This window comes from Elephantulus edwardii, unplaced genomic scaffold, assembly GCF_000299155.1.
Source record: "Elephantulus edwardii isolate Elephantulus edwardi_28Jun2011 unplaced genomic scaffold, EleEdw1.0 scaffold00243, whole genome shotgun sequence".
In the NCBI taxonomy this organism is placed as follows: Eukaryota; Metazoa; Chordata; class Mammalia; order Macroscelidea; family Macroscelididae; genus Elephantulus; species Elephantulus edwardii.
In genome coordinates, this window is record NW_006399993.1 from 1878580 (window position 1) to 1888568 (window position 9989).

General features: G+C 40.4%; 1 protein-coding gene across 1 annotated transcript; it reads left to right on the top strand.

Annotated features, from left to right (window-relative positions):
• Nucleotides 1-8764: 8764 nt before the first annotated feature.
• LOC102873881 (calcyclin-binding protein-like) lies at nt 8765-9484 on the top strand. The gene has a single exon (XM_006898985.1). It carries the CDS (start codon nt 8766-8768, stop codon nt 9456-9458), a length of 693 nt encoding a protein of 230 aa, XP_006899047.1. The 5' UTR covers nt 8765; the 3' UTR covers nt 9459-9484.
• The last annotated feature ends 505 nt before the right edge of the window (nt 9485-9989 follow it).

Sequence of the window (9989 nt, forward strand, 5' to 3'; positions counted from 1 at the left end):
ATGAACATTTACAGAGATTTTGGGTTTTCATTCATTCATTGTTGTACTATTTTCTCAACCCTCCTCCCCAGTTCGTTCTTCTTTTTTCCCCCCCTTGTAAGTCAGTTTTAATTATCCAATTGCCATAGTGCTTGTCAAAGACATTCCATTTCTTCCTTAGCAATGTACAATTTTCATACTTCTGACAGTCCATATTCGAATCACTAGTGTCTGTTTTCAGCTATTGCTCCTCCATGGTGACTTCCAATATGAGGGCTCAACCTCCAGTTGTTTGGTTGTTGTTGTTAGGTGCAGTTGAGTCATAGTGACCCTATAAACAAAAGATCCTGTTCTATAACCATCATTGTTGCTCTAAGGTCATAGAGTTTCCAGAGGCATGTGGTTTAGCAAGTGGATGCCACTCCTGTTTCCAAACCTGAATCAGTCTGGGAGCTCTACCAAACACTGTCCACGATGGATATCCATTATGGTGTTTGACACACCTGTGGCACAGTGTTCAGCATTATAACAACTCCAAGTTACTTCTTTAGTACAGCAAATAGACCACTGCTGTACCACTTAGAAGAATGTTCATCCCCAAATCGATTAACACTAGGCCTGTTACTAATAATCTGTATGTTCCTCTACTGTTCATAGGGTTTTCAGGATATAGTTGATAGTGTTTTCAATCTGTGTGCTGAGCAAATTATTGGAGAAGCTGAGTTCTCTTAAGAGGAATGTGACATCAGGAGCAAAGGTAGACTCATCAATGACCTGAGTTATGCAAATGATACAACCTTGCTTGCTGAAAGTGTGAAGGACTTGAAGCACTTGTTGCAGAGGATCAAAGAAGAAGGCCTTCCATATGGTTTCCATATCAATGTCAAGAAGACAGAGATTGTTACCACTGCACCAGTAGGCAACATCATGATAGATGGAGAGAATATTGAAACTATCAATAGGTTCATCTTACTTGGATCCACAGTTAAAACCCTTGGTACCAGCAGTCAGGAAATCAGGAGACGTATTGCACTGGAAAAATGTGCAGTTAGCAACCTCTCCAAATTATTGATTAGTAAAGATGTCAGTTTGAAAATGAAGGTAAGTCTGATTTAGGACACAGTCTTTCTGATCACTTGCTGTGCATCCTAACAGCTGGATCACAGATAAAGAATTGATGCCTTTGAGCTGTGGTGTTGGAGGAGAGTGCTAAGTATCCCTTGAACTGCCAAAAGAACAAACTAATAGGTCTTGGAAAGGGTGCAGACAGAGTGCTCATTGGAGGCAAGAAAGATGAGGCTTCTCCACACATACTTTGGATGTGTTGCTAGGAAGGGCTGTTTCTTGGACAGAGGAACATGATGCTTGGAAAGGTGAATATTTGGCCAAGGAGAGGAAGACCCTTGACCAGGTGCATTGACACAGTGCCTGTTGCCATGGGTCTAGTATGTCAGGAGGTGTAAGGATGGTACAGGATAGAACAGAGTTTAGATCTGTTGTTCATAGGGTTGCTATGAGTCATATTCAGTGGCACCTAACAACAGTAAGAAAAATCTGTAGATAGCATATTGGTTTTGTCTCCCATTGAATTGAACTCAGTTGATCCTCTGGTGGGTTTTCAAAGGCATTAAAAAGAGATTGTCTAGGGAGCTCTGGTGACCTAGTGGCAAGACGCTGCACTGCAATCCCAGAGGTTCGCGGTTCAAATCCACCAGATGCTCTGCTGGTGTAGGAGGGGGCAATCTCCTCTTGCACCAGTCGGATCTGATTTGATGGTACACGTAAAATTAATACAATAAAAATAAAAAAAGAGAGAGTGTGTCTGATCTTCATTTGTAGAACAGCTGGTGGATTTGAACCATGTGCCTTCAGGATTGCAGCACAGCTTCTTACCACTAAGCCAACAGAGCTACCTACTCTGTAGAGTATAGATGCAGAAAAGATTGACTTTTTCAATGATTTAATTTTACTTGGCTCCCCAGTCAATACCCAGGGTAATAGAAGTCAAGAAATCAAAAGACATGTTGCGAAAATTTGCTGTTAAGGACCTCTTCAAAGTGCTGAAGGCCAGTGGTGTCAGTTTATAGACTGTGGTACATCTGATCCAAGCCATGGTCTTTTTAGTTACTTGGTATACATCTTAAATTGGACAGTGAATAAGAGTGACAGAATTGTGTCTTGGAGTTGTGGTTTCAAAACAGAGTATTGAATATCTCATGGGCAAAAAAAAAAAAAAGTCTATCTTGGAGGAAGTATATTCCTGGTGTTCCTTAGAGGCTATAATGGTGACATTTCATCCCACACACTTTAAGCATGTTGTTGGGGGAGGAGACCAGTCTTTGGTAATGGACATCAACTGGTAAAGGTGGAGTTCCAAAGAAAAAAAACACTTTCAACAATATGGGTTGACAGAGTGACAGTAACAGTAAATTTGAGCACATCAGAGATGCTAAAGGGAGGGCAGGATAAGACAAGGTTCAGATCTGTTTTTCAGGTTGCTGTGAGTTGTCGTCGACTCTGTAGCACCTAATAGCAACACTCTTTGGTCTAGATATAGGTTTCATGTGAGCACAGTTAAGTTCTGGGATTCCCATCCTTCTCAGGAATTAGCCACAATTTGTTGTGATCCACACAGTCAAATACTTTTGCATGGTCAGTAAAACAAAGATTCTTTTGGTATTTACTTTCATTCAGCCAGGATCCATCTGATAGCAGTGATATCCCTGGTGCTATGGACTCTTCTTAATCCTGCTTGAACTTCTGCAAGTTTCCTGTCTGTGTATTGTTCTAGCCGTTTTTGAATGATCTTTAGAAGTATTCCGCTTGTGTGATATCATACTTATTGTTTGATAATTTCCACGTTCTGTTGGGTCACCTTTCTTTGGAATGGAAGTAAATACAGATTGCTTCCAGTTAGTTGGCCAAATAGTTGTCCTCCAAGTTTCTTAGCCTAGAGTGGTAAGCATATATGGTATCCTGTTGGCTCCTGGGACCTATTTTTTACCAGTCCCTTCAGTGCAGCTTCTTCCTTCATTACTGTTGGCTCCTGTTCATATGGTACTTCATGAAATTTTTCAGTGTCACTCAATTCTTTTTGATAGAGTTACTCTATATGTTCCCTCCATCTTTTTCTGATTCTTCCTGGATCATTTATGACTCTGTGTCATAATCCATTACTCTATTCCAATTCAATACTCTATTCCAAAACCACAACTCAAAGGCACAATTCCTCTGTCATCCTTATTCATTGTCCAATTTCAGATGTATACTAAGTAACATCACCCAGTATTGCAACTCAAGGCTTAAATTTGTTTTAAAAAGGTTTAAATTGTTTAAAAAGTTCTCTCAGCTTGAGAAATGCCCTAGGATTTTGTCCCTCTTTTATTCTTTGACTCAAACTCTCTTCACATTCCATTATAATACCTCTTGAAATCTTTTGTTCAGCTTTTACTTCCTCATCATTCCCCTTCTTGATGCTCTTGTGCAACTTTCAGGGTCTATTCTGACATAATGTTTTGTTTTTTCCCTTTTCTTTGTAATGACCTTTTGCTGTCTTCATGGATTATATCCTTGATGTCATCTCACCACTCATTGGTATTCATTGCTTCAGACTTACTCTTAAGGTGATTTTGAAATTCTGGGAGAATAGATTCTAAATTATATTTTGGTTATCATGGACTTGTTTTAATTTTCTTCTTAGTTTAAACCTAAGTTTAAATTAAGTCGTTAATGTTAGTAATATGTCCCTGGCCTCATTTTAACTGGTGATATTGAGCTTCTCCAACAATTCCTTCCACAGATGTAGTCAGGATCATTCCTGTGCAGTCCATCAGGTAAAGTCCATGTATTAGGTCACCATATCATTCATTGGACATACAAAGTTAGATGGTTCTCTTTCCAGCCCCATTTTTATCACCCAAGTTCATATTTTCTGACTATCATTTCTTCATTGTTTCTAACTTTTGCAATCTAGTCATCAGTTAACACATCTTGATTACATGTTTGAACCATTTCAGACTGCAAGATTAGGTAAAAATTTTCAATTTCCTTCTCTTTTGACTTCAACTGTAGGAGCGTTTATTTGAATAATAGTCTTAACAGGTCGTCTTTGTTTGAGTATAAATAGTAGCCTGTCTCACCCACAACATTATACTTAAGGATAGAATTTGAAATTGTCTTTTTAACTATGAATACAACACCATTCTTCCTCTGTTTTTAATTCCCAGCATAGTATACCATGTGATTAGCTGGTTCAGAGTGGTCAAAGTTAGTCCATACCATTTCACTAATTCTGAGACTGTTGATGCTCATATGTTACGTTTCCTCTTTGAGAACTTCTAGTTTTCCAACATTGATGCTTTGTACATTCCATGTTCCAGTTATTAAAAGATGCTGCCACTGTTTTTTCTCATTTTGATTGTGTTCCACTCTGTTCATGACTCTATGAACAATTTGTTCTAGTTGTTGTTGTTATGTGCTTTCGAGTCATTTGCGACTCATAGCGACCCTATGTACAACAGCCCTAAACCCTGCTCTAACCTGTGCCAATCGCACTGCCTCTGACACACCCATCCTGATTACCCCAGTCACTGAATCAATCCATCTCATAGAGGGTCTTCCCCTCTTGTGCCGTCCTTCCACCCTCCCAAGCACAATGTCCGTCTCCAAGGACCTGTCCCTCCTTGCAACATGCCCAAAGTATGTCAGACGAAGCCCCAGAATCCTTGCCTCCAAGGAGTAGCTTGGTTTAACCCTCTCTGGGATGAATCTGTTTGTTTTCTTGGCAGTCCATGGTACATTCAATACTCTTCTCCAGCACCACAACTCAAAGGCATCAATTCTCCTTCTGTTCTGTTTAGGCTAACCTAATTTTAGAATCCCAGAACATTGATTGTGTTTATGCACAACCTATACTTGGACCAGGAGGCAGTTGTCAAAACAGCAAGGAGACACTGCATGGTTCAAAATCAGAAGGTTTTATGCCAGAGATGCATTCTGTCTCCATACCTTTTTTTTTTTTTAAATTTTATTATTTTGTGTGTGTGTACTGTCAAATCGGATCTGACTGGTCCAGGAGGAGATTGCCCCTCCTTTTCCAGCAGAGCATCTGGTGGATTTGAACCACATATCTCTGGGATTGCAATGCAGCTTCTTGCCAGTAGGCCACCAGAGCTCCCTCTCTCCATACCTTTTCAATCAATGTGCAGAGCAGAACATCTGGGAGGCTGGGCTGTATGAGGGGGAATGTGGCATCAGGGTTCGAGGAAGTCATCAACCACCTGCTTATGCAAATGACACAACCCTGCTTGCTGAAACTGAGCAGGGATTGCAGCCTTCAATATTGATTGAAGCTCAACATCAAGAAAACTTAGATTCTCACCACTGGGCCAGTTGGCAGCATCACGGTGGAGAGTGAAGACATTGAGATTGTTAATAGCTTTAGTTTGCTTGGCTCCACAATCAACACTCTTGGTACTAGCAACCAGGATATCAAGAGACTAATTGCATTTGTAAAGTCTGTTGTCAGGGACCTCTCCAGAGTACTAAAGAGCAACGACGAATGTCTGGAGACTAACCAGGACATAGTCTTTGTAGATGCTTGCTGTGAGTCAGAGAGCTGGACAATGACTAGGGATAATAGAATTGATGCCTTTGAACTGTGGTGCTGGAGAAGATTGTGAATATACCATGGACTGCCAGGAGAACAAATAGGTTTGTCCTAGAAAGAATGAAGCCAGGCTGCTCCTTGGAGTAAAGGATTCTGAAGCTTCGCCTGACATACTTTGGGCATGTTGCAAGGAGGGACCAGTCCTTGGAGAGGAACATCATGCTTGAAAAAGGTGGAGAGAAAGAGAGGGAGACCATCGTTGAGATGGATTGATAGAGTGATTGGGATAATGAGGGTAGGTGTGTTGGAGCCAGTCAGCGCAGGATAGAGCGGTTTAGGGGCTGTTGTACATAGGGTCACTATGAGTTGCAAGCAACTCGATGCCACTTAAAACAACATAACATTTTTTTTCAGAAATGAAAATCTGCCACTAGTGTTTTTATAAAGCTGGATAGTGACTAAGAATGACAGAAGAAATGATGGCTATGGCAGACTGCCAAGAGAATAAACAGGTCTGTCCTAGAGAAAGTAAACCTTTTTTTCAAGATGTCTCACATACTTTGTGCATGATGTCAGGAGGTGCCAGTCCTTGGGGGAGGACATTATGGTTGGAAGGGTAGCAGGCCAGTCAGTGCAAGAGGGGAAGTCCCTTGATGAGATGGATTGACACAGTAACTTTGGCAATGAGATCAGGTATGTCAGAGATGGTGACATTGGCTCAGGATAGGGCAAGCTTCATAGGATCACTGAGTCATAGTTGACTTCACAACACATAACAAAAAGCATATCCTAGAAAATAATTTTGTAGTTTTCCACTATAACTTGTAAAGGTACTAGTTCTTACCCTTTTAAAATTTCAGTAGAACTTAACTCTTCCAAGCTGTGGTTTTGGGGTGGGGTTTTTAAATTTATTTTTAAATAAAATTAATTACATAAACAACAATATATATGCTGTATAGAAAACTAGCTATATAGTTTTATTATCTTCTAAGGACATCATGCTTGGGAGGGTGGAGGGGCGGTGCAAGAGGGGAAAGACCCTCTATGAGATGGATTGATTCAGTGACTGGGGTAATTGGGATGGGTGTGTCAGAGGCAGTGCGATTGGCACAGGATAGAGCAGGGTTTAGGGCTGTTGTACATAGGGTCGCTATGAGTCACAAACGACTCAATGGCACATAACAACCACAAGGAGTATTTGGACTATACCCCTCTTCAAGACACATTTGTTTGTCCTCTTCGACAGTCCATGTGATCATTTAGTACTCCAACACAACTCAAAGGCATTGATTGTTTTATAATCTTTATTGACTGTCCAACTCTCAGATGCATAGCAGGTAATTGAAAAGACTTGTATCAGGTGCACCTTAGTCTTTAAACTGACATCCTTGGTTTTTAGATGTTTGTTTTTGGAGATGTACATACATACCTGCTAGGTCATATGATATTTTTTTAACTTAACTGGTGAATTGTTAAGACTGTTCTGTTGCCGTACCATTTTGCGTTCCTGTTACCTCATTCATTTATGAGACTTCCAATTTCTCACAATGTCACTTTACTGTTATTTTTAAAAATTTTAAAAATTAAAAGTTAGCATTTGTACCCTTATCTGTAGGGTGTTGTGCTGCTAATACCTCTCTGGCAGTTCAGATCCTCCAGGTGCTCCAAAAGAAACAAATAAGCAATCTCTTCTTGGTGCAGTTGACAGCCTCAGAAGCCCTATGGAGGGTCAACTGTGAATCAGTTCCAACTCCATGGCAATGAGTTTATAGTAGATGTTATATGTGATTCAAAAAGAAGACAATTCTAGAGTTTGAGGTCTACTGGAGTATAAAGTAGAGATCTCTGGTGGCATAACTAACCGAAAATCAAGTTTGAGTCCTCCAGCTGTTCCTCTGAAGAAAGATGGGCCATCTCCTCCCATAAAGATTTATTACCTTGAAAACTCAGTATAGGGTCTCTGTCAGTTGGAATTAACTGTCATCTTTAGATTTTTCAGTAGCTGTTTGGTTTTTGGTTTGTTTTTTTTGTTTGTTCGTTTGTTTGTTTGTTTGTTTTCAGAAGAAAACTGACAGGCCTTTTTTTCCAGAGGGCTAGTTCATAAAGAGAGTTACACTGCTAGCTCAAAGGTGTGCCTCCTTAGCTATCCAAATCCATTAGTAGAGGAAGACATGCACTCCCTTCTCATGCCATTTATAGCCTCTGAAATCCTGTTGGACAGTCAGTTTTAAAGTCAGTTCCTACTTGGTTGCCGTGAGAAAGAAGAGAGTTTGAATATAGTGAGTTTTGAGCAGTAGAGAAAAGTCTTCCTTATTAACTGTTAGACTAAAAGAATTGAAATTTTGTGGTTGGTGGAAAGATAGAAAATTTCTGAGCAGGATAGTGATAAGATTTGGGCTTCGATTTGGGAAGAGAGCTCTAGAGACTAAGTTGGAAGATGAAAAGGCTGGTTATATCAGTGAAGCCAGTTTATAAATTTTTACTTGAGATATTTTAAACCTGAAGGGTGATGATATTGTTGTGTGCCGTCCATTTGACACTGACGCATAGCTGAATCTTCAGCTGGTTTTCAGAGGCAGTAAATTGGCATGGGAGGAGATTGCGTATGTAGAAAAGAGGAATGCAGTATAGATGAATTGAAAACTTTATCTCTTTATACCCTCCCTAGAGTTCGTCTTTCCCCCAACTTTAAACATCATTTACCTAACAATGACAATTCCGAAAATTAACATTTCTAGAACCTACCTTTCCTAATTTCAGACCACATACTTGACATCAATTTTTCTTACAATCTTAATTTTTCTTTCTTAAGAGACTTATAAGTAATGAGCTCTGTGTGTGTGTGTTTGTGTGTGTGTGTCTGTGTGTGTGTGTGTACACACTTACCATCAAAACAGATCTGACTGGTACAGGAAGAGAAAGCAGAGCATCTGGTGGGTTCGAAATGCATACCACTGGGATTGCAGTTAAGTGGTGCCTTTAAAAAAAATAGTAAGGGCGAGGCGCCCTGTGCTGGAGGCGGGCTGCGATCGCACGCAGGGTCAGGTTTGCGCACTGACTGCGGCTACTGTGCTCGGACCTGAGCTGTGTGCGCTCGCTGGAGAGGTCGCGCTCAGTACGGCGTTTCCTTCCCCGTGTCCTACGCGGCTGCAGGCCCTCGGTCTGACCTAGCCTTACCATGGCTTCTGCTTTGGAAGAGCTACAGAAAGATCTAGAAGAGATAAAAGTGTTCCTGGAAAAGACCAGTAGAAAAAGAATCCGTGATGCCCTTACAGCTGAAAAATCCAAGATTGAGACCGAAATCAAGAACAAGATGCAGCAGAAATCAGAAGGGAAAGCAGACACCCATGACAGTGAAAAGCCCGCAGCTGTGGTAAATCCCATTACAATGGGGTATACAGTGAAAATCAGCAATTATGGATGGGATCAGTCAGATAAGTTTGTGAAAATTTACATCACTTTAACTGGAGTCCATCAAGTCCCCGCTGAGAATGTGCAGGTGCATTTCACAGAGAGGTCATTCGATCTTCTGGTGAAGAACCTAAATGGGAAGAATTACTCAATGATCGTGAACAACCTTTTGAAACCTATCTCTGTTGAAGGCAGTTCAAAAAAAGTCAAGACTGATACAGTTCTTATCTTGTGTAGAAAGAAAGCTGAAAACACACGGTGGGACTATCTAACTCAGGTTGAGAAAGAATGCAAAGAGAAAGAAAAGCCTTCCTATGACACTGAAACAGATCCCAGTGAGGGATTGATGAATGTTCTAAAGAAAATTTATGAAGATGGAGATGATGATATGAAGCGAACAATTAATAAAGCCTGGGTAGAATCAAGAGAGAAGCAAGCCAAAGGAGATACAGAATTTTGAGACTTTTAAAGGTCCTTTTGGGAACTGTGATGTGGAAATATTGATGTTTCCAGGAAGGGGAATGTTGGTGAGCTGTACAGATAAAATTTGGCGTCTATTTACACAGCCTTCTTCCAAGTAAAGACAGTGAATTCTCCATTTCCTGCTGGAGGATTTATTTACATAAAATATGTTTATTAAACACTTCCTCCGAAGATGATTTCATTAGTACCCTGATCATTTTACTAAAAAATGGGGTATATTTCTTTTCCTCCTTAAGTTTAAAACTGCAAATCTTGCCTAATTGAAGTGCCATATTATGTATGCTTTTGCTCAATTAAGTAAAAAAAGTTACTTATTGCTTTTAAGTTACTGACATCAGCTTCTACTTATGTAAGAATGTGTGCTGTCAAGTTTATTCCGACTCCTGGCCTCCCTCTCACCCCCACCCCACGACAGTAGAACTGTTCCTGAAGGTTCCTAGGCTGTAATCTTTATGAGAACAGATGACTAGGTCTTTTCTTCCAGGACTGGCTTGTGAGTTTCAAATGC

Bases quoted from the DNA above. Each gene is read 5' to 3' on its own strand.
- LOC102873881 (XM_006898985.1), top strand. From the start codon at position 8,766: ATGGCTTCTGCTTTGGAAGAGCTACAGAAAGATCTAGAAGAGATAAAA.